Source organism: Cimex lectularius, unplaced genomic scaffold (assembly GCF_000648675.2).
Source record: "Cimex lectularius strain Harlan isolate CLEC.00 unplaced genomic scaffold, Clec_2.1 scaffold108, whole genome shotgun sequence".
Lineage (NCBI taxonomy): Eukaryota > Metazoa > Arthropoda > Insecta > Hemiptera > Cimicidae > Cimex > Cimex lectularius.
The window spans coordinates 358095-371441 of record NW_019392680.1 but is presented as its reverse complement, the minus strand read 5'-3'; the positions used below and the strand labels follow the sequence as shown (position 1 = coordinate 371441).

Here is a 13347-nt window from a genome sequence, read left to right as displayed (position 1 = left end):
CTAGGAAGGCATATGCACCGGTTAGGAGTACAGACTAAAATTACACTGCGCAGGTATTTCCAGAAAGAATAGGAAACTGCAGAACACGTTTGATTTTTTTGTGAGGTTCGATGTAGATGTAGATTCTTCTGGGAGAGGAAAAGAAGCCAGGAAGAATCCTCACTTCGGATCCACAGGCAAGGTTGACTAACAACCTGAAGCTGGCCAGTGAGTTAAATAAAAAAATAGGAAAAATAGAACAGAATAGGTCTTCTCAGTTCTAGGTGCAGAAAGCCTTGCGGCCTCTTTCATGCCTATCCCTACAGCAAGGCAGTTGAACGTTTTTCTGTTTAAGCTACATAGAATGTAAAAACATAAATAAGTAACTATGTAAGCGAGGAAAAATATAAGCATGTCAACAATACTAGATAAATGTTCACATTGAATTTACAGTTTTTGCACCCATAATGAAAAGCGTGCTAATTTTGTACGGAATGTCAGTTATTTTAAGTGAGGTATTATTTTAGAAAAATCTAGTTTTTAGATCATAGCGTTCAGTTAATTAAATTTAAGGCCTAGTTAGGTAATAAAAGGGTATAGTTACAAACTTACATTTACTGCACTTAATTATTAAATTGAGCCGTACGATAAAACGTTGTTTTCAAATGAACAAACGCGTATATTTATAGCCAATTTGATAAACATTCCTATTGTGAATTCACTTTGATGTTGTAATTGTTATTAAGGTAGCATCTGTCGGGAAAATCAATTTAGGTGAACTGCAATTAAGCAGGGCTTAATCAGGTCATTCTGAATATCGGCGTTGACGCATTTCACCTACTATGATATTGTGCAGTTCGTTACGAAAACGGTGAAGCACAAATATTAATACGTAAAAACTCACTGCGGTCATTAGTCAAGCAGGGCGGTTTTGGGCCTTAACTGAAACAACCACACTGGACAATAGCCGCTACAGTGGGCTCATGTATTTCTCAGAGTTCTAGTTGGAGCTGTTAACGAACCGCAACAACCTTTGTTGCAATAGAACAATAACGAAGTTCTGACAAGAATGACTTTTACACTATTTCTCAATTATAGTCGTTTTGAATTCCAAATTTTTACTTTACGAGACGTAATTTAATTTTTATGTATAATTACATTCTTAAAAAAATATTATTGTATGAAATATTCTGTTACCATCATCGAGAAAACGTATTTGAATATATGACAGTGACGAATGCATCGTTACATATTTCTTGTCTTATAATTATGTTCGTATTTATTAGCGGGAAAGTTGGTTGAATGAGTTTGAATGGAAATAGGCTGCTCGACGGAGTATTTAATTACCTCGACGGCCTATTACTTACGTTTAGTTATTAGTGAATGGTATGAATTTCGATTTGTCATTGGCGGAATATTGAGTACCCGATGGCTCCAATATGTTTTCAATGAAATGTGAACTTTTGTTCAATATGTTTGATAATAGTTTAGTATGCATATATTGGTGTGAAAGGTTGACGAATAACTGTATTTATCTGCAAGTATGATGATGATGATGATGGTTGTTTAGGCTAGGTTTTCGAACGATGATCGGTTACCATCGGAATATATAGTACCATGGTATCCCGTCATGTAATACGTGATAATGTGCAAGGGGTGTATCCCAGGTCTAAGAAGATAGAAGATAAATAATGCAGAAGAAAAACAAGTGAAAAACATGACTTAGAGACTATGACCCTGCTGTTTATCAGAATAAAAAGTAAAAATGTGCTTTAGCATTACTGGTGATTTTAAAACAACACGTTCAGCCAAAAAAAGGAAAATCAGCTTGCCACCCTGATGATGGTCGTCTCAAAAGATGACGGCGATCCAAGAAATAAAAATTCATCGAAAAACAATTGCACGCCATACCAAAATTATGGGCAACAATTTCACACGAAATGTAACTTTACACTACAAGAATAGCACCTCACTTTATATGAGTATGAAATATTTGGATTAAAATGTATATTAATTTTAATTAATGTATATTAACTATAATTTTTTTTCTAATCAACATATGCTTTGTAATTCACACCGGCCCTGAAGTTGAGCCGAATAAAGGTTGAAACGTCGGCAATAAAATGAAAACGTTGTTTTATAAATTACTTTATTCCTTACCGCTCCTAACTACTTCAACAAATTATTACTTCTAATAACGTTTAGTCTGAATAACATCCAGATGATGAAGAGTAACCAGGAAAAGGGAGTGGTTTAGGTCCCATAAATACTTAAGCATCCTGGCTTATTGTACTTTCCTAAATTCGTTCAGCAAAATCGACTCAATCCGTCTCTCAAGAAGTACAGTAACCCAGGTTATGTCTCCATTAGGGGTTCAAAGACCAACCCCGCTTCCAAGTAGTGAACCCCGGGAATCGTTCGTCACCGTCCTGACGGGGGGATTCACATTGTCTGGGAATTAATCACCAGATGGACACTCAGTCCTCAGAAACAAAGGAGAGACCACCACTCCTTTCCAAAAATAAATTCCAGTCGCTACGTGGGAAATCCAACACCACTCAACCGAAGGGTCCACTACCTTCAAGTAGCGACACTAGAAAATACAGACCTCCTCTTGGGAAACCAAGAGGATAGCAAAAAGTCTCCGCCGAACTACCAAAGCTGGGAGAACCAGGCGGGAAAAACGACCCTCTCAGGAAAGGTCTTAGCGGAGCTATGACGAAATGGTACCTGAGGGCCATAAAATCGGGGAAAACACCCGAAGAAGCAAGGAAATTAGCCGATGAAAGGAAGGCTAAAATCCAGAAAGAAAAACTGGAAGCACCATCATCCAGTAAGAGGGCAAGAGAGCAATCTCTTACCCCTAAAGAATTGAGGAAAGAAAAGAAAGCGAAGCCTTCCACTCCCCAAGCGCAGTTCAAAGCCAAGGAGGCTGCTTCCAGTGTTAGTTACGCTGGAGCAGCAAAGATTATAAGAGTGGCTTTGCTACCAGAGGAATACCCTCTGGTAACCTTAACGACAGAAGAGTTGACCCACCTAGAGGAGACCCTCATAGAAGAAATTCTAAAAGGATGGGAAGCCAAAATACAGTTTGAAGGTATACACTTCAGGCCAGGAATGATGGTCCTAGACTGTCAGGATGGCAAAACTGTACAATGGCTACAGGAAATAGCTCCCAAACTGGAGCTAAACAAACATAAAAAACTAACAGTGAGGGTCGGGGAGGATGTTCCCAAACCCCACTCAATAGCAGTGTTCTTCCCTAGGACAAAACTAGGAGAAGAACAGAGAACCTTAGCGCTGGTCAAAGCGCAGAATGATGGAATCTGAGCTGAGGAATGGAAAGTTCACTCAGTGAAAGCAGAAGGGCCTGGGATTGTCATGATCCTGGACATCGACGACATCTCAGCTGAAACAATAAAAGCAAGAGGACATACCCTCAACTTTCGCTTTGGAAGGATCCCTGTTAGGGGCCTGAAAAAGGGAGGGGGTCTACAAAACGAGAGGAATCTCACACCTCCACCCCAATCACCCCCCCATCCATTCAGACGGAGCAGGCCCCGACAGCGACACCTCCACCCACGGAGATTACCTCCGAAAACATAGCTGAGATGGAGGTTGACCAGATTGTCATGGACACCCAGACCCCTCCTCCTCTACAGACGGAGCCAAAAATGCTCACCGAGGAGGAGCTATTGGGAGAGGAGACACCTCCTCCTTGCTTTAGGCAGAGCACAGGGGATACAATAGCTCTTAAAGGGCTCAGTATACCATACCCTGAATTATTATATCTATCTATGTCTCCATTAAGCGGTTGCTTACCATTCGAAGTCGTATTGTCGTACAAATCCTGCTCTGGGCAGTATGTTTGCTATTTCGTTACCCAACATTCCCTTGAGTCCTGGTTCCGACTATATCATCAGGTTGTTGTGTTTCCTCAGGTTTTGTAGATTTTCCATGATTTTCACCGAATTATTTTCATGTGATTTTTTCACATGTTGTTGCTTTAATAGCTTCTTGGCTATCCGATCGTCCCAAAAGATGAAGATTTTTTTTGTGTAAACTCTTTTATAATTTTCTAAGGCATACGCATTGATGGCATGTATGTCAGCTTGAAAGACCGATGTATATTTTCCTAATGAGTCTGATTGCACATGTCTCGGGCTAGTACAAAAAATGAATGATCCGGTTCCTTCGATTGTTTTGGAGCTATCTGTATACCAATCATTGTATCTGATTCCTTCCCGAATTCTTCTTACCCTTTGTAGTCTGTTGATCTTATAAAGAGTGTTTCCGGGATCTTGTAGCCAGTCCCTATTTTTAAGAATAGGTGCCTGATTTAATTGATTATTGGCATGTGCCCGAAGAGTTTAGTTCTCATTCAGTTAGGATGTTTCTGGAGCCTAAATAAGCTTTTCCTGGCATCTTCCTGTAAAAATATTTCCAGGTAGGTTTAGTAGGGTTTCTAGTGAGATTGTATTGCTTTCATTGCCCCTGTTTTACATAGGTTTGCCAGTTTTTGTATGTAATGTAGCCTGTTTTTGCCGAGCTGTGGTCTACCAGATTAGTGAGCCATAGGTCTTATTACGTATAAAATCCAGAGGAGTAATGCCATATAAGTGGAACATCAGATATTGCACAAGCCCTATTTTTTGATAAATTTTACTGTATTTAAATTCTATTTACGAATTTTAATTTTGAACTGTTCATAAAATGTTTCTTTTTTTTCAGATAAAAAATAATTTGCTGTACTTTACTGGGTGATTTTGTTTTGAATACTTTTCATGAATCAATCTCATTAAAATATTTATTTTGAATAGAAACCTTAGCATAATTCAACGAAACAATTTCATTTAATATGATCGTGCAAAATATGTTCTAATAGTTCGGAAAAATATGATATAACTATATATAACGTTGAAGTTAATTTGAAGTAAAATTAAGTAAAAAAGGCAGGAAACCATATTAAAAAAAAATGAATTTTTTTCGACTCCAAGGGAACATTGCCATGAACGCTTGGAAATGTGTTAAAAATTCATGTCCTATTTTACGAAAAAAAATTACTAAAATTGGTGATTACTCGTCCTCAGACTCTTCTTAAACTACTTTAAAAAATCACGATAGCTCAAGTGGTAGGGCAGCGGTGTATTTAGCCGAAGGTCGTGGGTTCGAATCCCGCTTGTGACACTGACTTTTTTATCTCAACCAAAACCTAATTAATTGAAAATAATTTATTTGGTCAAGCGGACGCCGAAACCTAACAAATTGTAATTAAACGATAAAATTAAGCATTTTATACATTTTTATTGCATTTTAAAAATGGACTTCCTGTCTAAAAGGCTTAACAAGCATACCCCCCAACAAAGCTTCAAGGCTTGCGAATTTTGTATATACAATGAATTTTAAGACGAAACAGATAGGCCGACACGCTAGAGAAACTGGAAGTGAAAAGCATTAGCTTAAACGCATTAGTGTGAAAACCTGGCCTGTTGAGGTAACAAACAAGCTTTATACTGAAAAGTTCTCCTAGGGTTTAATACGAAATGTCTATTCATGTTTACAAATAGCAATGAAAGACAACTTCAACATTGCCAGTCAAACTCAATGAAACAAAAAAAATCAAAGAGATAGAAAATTTTTAACGTATTTATGTTTTCTGATAATAAATAATATTTATTATCAGAAAACATAAATACGTTAAAATTTTTTTATCTCTTTGATTTTTTTTATTATTTATATTATTTATAACTTATTTTCTTAAAACTTACTTAGACAAACGTTTTTTTATTAGACTCAAATACTTTTACAGTAGAATAAAACAGAAATGGACATTAAAATGACGGCCATAAAATTGCAACAGAAACGCATTAAAAACCAGATTTATATAGTTCATTTGCTACAACGCTAATAGGCTCCGCTATTAAAACAGCAAAGTTTTATATTATCATTTCCTACTAAAAATTAAAAAAAAACATATTTCAAAATGTTATGAACAAGTATATTTTTTGTTCTTTTGTTACACCGTCATTGGGCACCCACCTGCAACTGACATTATCTGATCCGCTGTAGGATCAATCGGTAAACTTCCTCCCAACTTAGCCTATTATGATCGGGTAACTGGTATGTCATATTAGCTACAGAGGATAATATTAAGGAAATAACCCAACTTCCCGAGGGATTTAGGCCGATTAATGGGACAAAATTCAAAGATGTCCGCTCTTGATTATGGAATTTCTTTATAAGTAACTGTATTACCCGAGTAAGCCGGGAAGATAATAAAGAGTTTTAGTTTATACTTTAGTTTTATTAGTTGTAAAAATGAGAAATTTAAAAAGAAAATGTTTATTATCTAATTTAAAAAAAAATTATTGAGTAAAGACAAAAAATTCATAACCAAACAAAACGTAAAAAAGAAATTTTGTCCTGTATTAATACCGAGTATTTCCTTCTCTGGCATGAATCGCTTCCGTTGAACGTTTTTGCATTCCTTGCAAAAGATTTATGGTAAAATCCGGGAAAGGAATTCTTTCCTATGCTTCAAGACTAGCCGTTTCCAATTCTTCCAGTGTGTTATGACCAGGGTTTCGCCGTTTAAGTTGGTCCCAAATTTGTTCGATTGGGTGCAAATCAGGCGTCATTCACAATACGTCCTCCATGGGGCTTGGCATATTCTTGCATTAGCAAGAATCTCTCACCGATGTTGGGGTCACTACTTGTTCATCGATTATGTCTTGTAAGTACCTCTGTGAAGTTAAAAATGTTCCTCGTACAACAACCAATAGGTTGCGGGCGTTTAAGAAATTGCCACCCCAGAACATTAAGACCCACCGTGGAATGCCACTGTAGGAACCCATACAATATGGGGAGTACTTTTTTCCTGAGCGTCTCTATATGAAATTACGCCCAACTGAAAATTTGAGGCCAACCCTAACCTGATCTAAAAAGAGAACTCGTCGTCAATTCTCCAAAGACCAATTTACATGTTTCCGTGCGAATTGAAGCCTGGCCATTTGCGGAGCTGTGGTAAAAAATGGTCCACGAGCCGGGTGCTGAAGTTATTTTCATTGTGCCTTCTTCTGGAAGTCCTGGAGAAAATCGAAGCATTTTGGACTTGTCTCATCAGATTTCTTATCTGATTTCCCGTAATGCTGCCGTTTCATACAGCCTGATAATAGATGTATCTATCATCTCTCTCGACCCTGTCCTGTCTTTCTAGTATGAAGCCCTGTTTTTCTGAAGCGCCGAAGAACACTTCCTATTGTAGAGTGATTTATATTTAGTCTCCTGAGGACTTTGCGCTGACTGTTTCCTTTCTCTAATAATGTTATGACCCTGAGACTCTCCTACTCACTGAAGGAAAAAGGTTAACTGAAAGCAATCTTTAGGCGTAGCAGAATGGGAGGACATAATGTTACTTTTTGCGGAGGATTAATCAGTACAGAAGTAAGCAAAGGAAGTAAACAAAGCATTATTTAATTTTATTTTTACTACGATAGCTCATAATTACATGTAACGAACGAAGGAAGACAATGGATTTAATTTTAAATAAAGAAATAGAAAGGAGCGTTCAATTTTGTTCATCAAGTTTGATATCAATTATTGTATTTATTTAAAATTAAATTATTTTTGTGTTTTGGTTTAGATAAATAATTTCTCTATTCAATACAATTGTTGTAATTACTGTTGTTTTCAACTTTAATTTCATTGTAGTGCCATTGGATATACGTACAACGTTTTTGATGATTCTATTTGCCATGCATACAAACATACCCCTTTATCTTCCTACACGTGAGCATGTGACGTATAATTATCCATGGGAAAAACAAGGTTCTTTAAATTGCAATGATTAACGTTGTAAATTGTTTATCGTTATTGCAAAAGCCAGTTTAATTGAAAATATTAATTGTTTGAATAGGAATAGCATATATGTTGGTGGTATTAGCACTTCTTTGAATTTGCCAATGAATATTCTACTCTCGATGACATTGCGTAATAATCTTTTGTCTCCAATCGTAACCATTGCATCTCATGGTTTAAATTTTTGCTCGAAGTCCATGCTGAATGTCTTCCGTGATAAAATCTTTAAATTTTTTCCTTAATTCATCGGATTTGATGATGAACATGTTGATATGATGATTGCAAATAAAGAGCGTATTTGATTTGAATGAGCAAAAATTGTCGCATCAGCTTGTGAATATCCCATTGTGCATCGTTTTCAAGTAAACAATTTTTGACATGCTTATATGTTTCACACAAACGACCATCACTGTTCTTAAATTTTGGAATGTTGTCGGTCGAAACTTCACCAGTAATACTGCACTAAAGTGACTACACTTCGGGCATTTTTCTCAATTCTGATGGTTACGCCAGGATCTCCGGACGGTGAAACAGTGTATTATGTATCTTTATATCAGCAAAACGGATTTCATAGTTTTTGCGATTATAGAGTGTTGGCGTAGTTTTTGTGACTATTGAGCGCTGGAAACGTGCAATTACTGGTCACTGGCTGTATGAACGAAAAATGATTTTAAAAAATTCCTGACATATATTTTTTAAAATCTTAATGTCCTTTATTTTTACTTAATAGGCTTTTTATATAATCTCTAAACGCTCCTGGCTCAAGAAGAACAAATGTGAAATTTTCAGCGAAATCGGCTTATTAATTTGTCGTCTATAGGATACACATATATGAACATTGCCTTTTATATATAGAAATATCAATTTTAATTTAACAAAAGGCAAAGAAAAAGTAGGATTATTCATTAATTTTGACAGTTTAATTTTTTAACGCGTTTGTTCATATTATCATAAAGTAGCAAAAATATCATTATTTTCAATAAAACACATGGATTACGATTAATAGGATACGATTGTAGGTCATTATAACATTAGTATGGTATATCATAGTAATCTGACTATCCTTGTGTTTTGTCTAAAGGTTTCATTTCAGCCAATTTTGACGGCTCGATGTTTGAGCTATTGTGGGTCAATCTATATATCCATTTAGCAAATCGTTCTGACCCTAATTTCCACGCCATAAATGAGCATTCACCATTAGCCCCATCTTGGAAGATTTCTGCATCGATGAACATGAAAACCGATTGTATGTATTGTAGGTGATTCTATTTTTAATCATAACCTATATGTACTTACTATATGTACTATACATACTTTCTGCGAGTTTTCTTTTTCTTGTCTGAAAAGCAAATATATTTGTTACATCTTGTTTTGTTTCCTAACACCGAATTTTCCACCATCCACATTCAATTCCAGCTCCAATTCTACTCTAATAATTAATTTTAAATAGTTAAAATGGTAGGTTTTATGATGCAAGTAAAGAAAAAAATCTGAAAATTGCAATTTTTCTAAAATAATGTCTCGTTAGGGGAGGAAGTGGTAGTCTCATCATCAAAATTATATGGTAATTCACGTATAACCAGAAATGTTATGTTTGGTACAAATGTAGATCTTATAAGTAAAGGTAAGAATATGACAATTAAAATTTTCTCAAAATTAGCGCCACTTTATTGGGGTGGGGTGTGATCTCATATCAAAATTAAAAGGTACTTCCCATATAGGTGGACACGTGAAATTTGGTAAAAAGGTTGCTTATCTGCTTATATAGGCTGAATTTTTTTGGAGGCGTCTGGAAATTTTCTTTCCTTTTGAGTTGTCTCAGGTTATGGACTAAAAAAGAACCGGACTTGGACACAGTGTAGATATCATTTACATGGTAGGCCAATATTTTTGGATTTGGTCTGGCCTTTTTTTCACGGTTAGGTTTTTGTTGGGATCTAGATTTCTCCAAAACATTTCATTTGGTAAATCATACTCTTCAGATAGATATACTTTGTACTTCTGGTATTCATGGTCAATTATTAAAATGGTTTAGATCCCAGTTGTTAGATAGATTCCAGTCTGTAACATTGAATAATGCAATGTCCGAACAATTTCCTGTTTTCTCTGGTGTATCTCAGGTTTCGTTTTCTTTTCAAATTATTTATAAATAATATTGCGCTTTGTTTTTCCGACATTCACTTTTCTCTCTTCGCTGACGATGTTGAGATTTTCAAGTGCATTCCTTCTCTTGCTGATTGCGCATTGGGGCAACACTCGGTTATCTCTTTTCAAGACTGGTGCTCCATTAATATAGTGGTTCTTAACATAAAAAATGTAAATACATTTCATCATAATAGTTTCCTACTATTGTATGGTTATAAGCTAGAATGGTTTAGAATGGTCCAATGCAATCAAAGATTTTGGTATTCTTTTTATTGCTGAGTTTCAACAACCACATAACAACTTTAATAAAAAAGGCAAATCAAATTCTTGGTTTTATCACAAGCAATTCAGGAAAGTTCCATAACAGACTAGCCTTAAAAGTCTTACATCAGTGTATGGTGCATACAATATTGGAATATTTCAATACTGTATGGAGGACCTTACTACTTACATAAATGTTCTTGAGTCACTTAAAAAAATTACTGCGGACAGTCACCGTATAAACTACTTCTTCCAATTTCAGGACTTCAAACTCTCTTTTTCAGACGATTCAATAGTGGCGTTGTATTTATGTACACACTATTCCAAATTCAATAAACTACTCCGATCTCTTTCATATATTTTTTACATTTTTATTGTTCTAGAAACGTCATTTTTTAAGAAGGGTTAGTCCAAGAGAGAGGTGGTTTTGATTTAGGTTATTTATTTCCTTTTTTTTCCATCTTCAGGAAAACCTTGCTGTCTCCCCTTTGTGCTTTTTTAGAAGGCTAGGCATTTTATTCTGCCCAAAGGCGTAAGAAAAATGAAATTGAAATTGAAAATCTGTTAAGTGCCTCTATATCGGCCATCAGGCTCATTTTTGTCTGAATTATTCTATCCAACCAAATCGGACACTAGCTTACGCAGACATAGTCCCTTCCCAGTCCCTTGACATTTCCAACTGTTCCAGTCTTCAATTGAAAATTGTTTAAGCTAGTTAACAAATAGCTTATTTTCCCTCAATTTATTGGCTGTTAATTTAACAAACAATCTTTATTTTTATTAATATATCCAATAACGCTCATTATTATTATTGTGTGTGGTGTTTAGTGACCGTTAGTCAATGATTATTCGGAGATCATGAGATGCGGTCTGGTGACACTTAGGTTTTAATAAACATTTTCTTTATCGTTCCAACGTTTCGATCTTTATTGAGATCATTTTCAGGGCCCCTCTTGAGCGCTGAAGATGATCTCAATAAAGATCGAAACGTTGGCACGATAAAGAAAATGTTTTCCTAAAACCTACGTCACACCAATTCGCATCTCACGATCTCCGAATAATCATTATTATTATTTTTGTTGTATCAGTATTATCAGTAGTTTAGGAATTTAATAGTAATCTCATTTTTATGTGTTTTTTTTTTCTTGGTTTTATTTATTTGTCAAATTCTGTAGTTTAAATATTTTCATTTCTGAAAACCCTTGTATCAAACCTACAAACATCTAGACCGGAGGATCTGCAAGGAAATAGATAGAAATATATATATATATATATAATGTGTAATTTAAAGAAAATGCACTATCTTTTTAGGCGTTTGGAGTACGAAATAATAAGCCAAATTTTGTTGCTTTGTAAAAATACAAAATTAATTTATTACTAAGAACAAATGTACATAAAAATTGTATAATTCAAATTTACCAATATTGTAAAAATACAAAAGAAACGACAATTAGAGCTATTATTTATATTAGATTTTCAACACTTCAACAATGCACTCCTAACTTGTTATTTACTCTACAGTTTAACTTCCCTCTTAACAATCAGGTCGAGGTAGTGCGCGGCAAATTTCAAAATTAGTTTCAACATAAATGTGCTTAAAAGAAGTATGACGTTAAAATGTAACGTCGACTTTCTTTTACATATATATATATGTCACGTTCAAATTTAAATGAACCGCCATGCCCCTCCACACACTCAAACAGTGAAAGGAGTAGGTGGCCAAGAAAGGGCTATTTTTTCAAGTCCTACAACATATGCCTTTCTGGCTTGTGGGGGTAAACAGCTATTTTTGGTACACAAAATGGGTATATTCAGTGTTGGTCGAACGTGAAGCAACTTCTCAATAAAGGCATACCCAAAAATACAAAGAAATCCTAGGGAAAGGAATTGTAGCAACGACAGTACATGGCCTAATACTTATTAGGAGAAGGATCGAGTTGATTGCTCTGAAATAAGAAACTAGAGAAGTATAATAAACCTGAACACTGAATTGCTATGGAAACACAAACCCTCAGCATTTGTTCTTTGAGTATTTTAAATTAATTGTTCCAATTATTTCAATAAACTATCAAAAGTTATATTAATTATTGAACCACTGTTTGAATTTTTATTTATTGCCTTGGGAACCTGGTATGGGTTTGAGTTTTGGTTTTAAAAATATACTTATGGTGCAACTGAAATGTATAGACATAAAGGGAGTGGTATTTTTGTCTTTACGGTAATAATAAAATTTTGAGTGTTACGTGGAAATCAAATAATTTTTTAAGAAAGAAGTACCCCACTCAAGAATTTGGACCACCCCAACCTGCTCTCAGGCAGATGTAGTAAGATTAATATAATATAATACATTTATTAACAGCTTTCGCCAAAACATTAAAATACAGATTATGTAATAGATAACAATAATTTGTTCCTAAAACTTTTAAATGGATTAACAAATACATCTATATTATATTGGTTCATAAGCCTTCATGTTGTTATGATTGGTCTCTGATATAAATAATTGAATTTACAAAATGGTATAAAAAAGATCAACATTTCTTTTATCTTTTTGAGGAACATTTAACAGTAAGCACTCTTTTTAACAAATCATGGCTGTCTATATGGTTATTAAGTAATTTATATAAAAATGAAATATTGTTTATATCTCTTCTTTTTCTGAGAGAGTCAATTGACAATTCCGATCTCAGTGCAACAAATTTACATTTTCAGGTTTTTATAAATGATCTATCTGTTAAGTATTTCAATAGCCTATTCTGAATTTTTTTTCAATTATATTTATATATTTTAAATAATAAGGTGTCCAGATTGGTGAATTGAATTCGAAGATAGATCTAAAAAAAAGAAAAGTATAACATGAAGAATAATGTAAAAGATAAATGGGAAATCGCTGGGACCGACTTTTGCTAAATTATGGCTTATTAATACCCAACTGGTCCTGGTCCACGGAGGCCTGGTCGAGAGGAAAAAGGCCATAGCATCTTATGCATTGGTCATACTAGGCTTACACGTAGTCACGTTCTCCGTATTAATCGAAAAGTGGAGATAGATCTAAAAAAATATCTTTTTGTCTTTAATATCACAATTTAATATTTATGTATATAA

At 34.8% G+C, this 13347-nt stretch overlaps 1 protein-coding gene across 1 annotated transcript; it reads left to right on the top strand.

Annotated features, from left to right (window-relative positions):
- Positions 1 to 2694: 2694 nt before the first annotated feature.
- LOC112126477 lies at positions 2695 to 3309 on the top strand. Its single transcript, XM_024225624.1, has one exon. It carries the CDS (start codon positions 2695 to 2697, stop codon positions 3307 to 3309), a length of 615 nt encoding a protein of 204 aa, XP_024081392.1.
- Positions 3310 to 13347: the final 10038 nt, after the last annotated feature.

Bases quoted from the DNA above. Each gene is read 5' to 3' on its own strand.
- LOC112126477 (XM_024225624.1), top strand. From the start codon at position 2,695: ATGACGAAATGGTACCTGAGGGCCATAAAATCGGGGAAAACACCCGAA.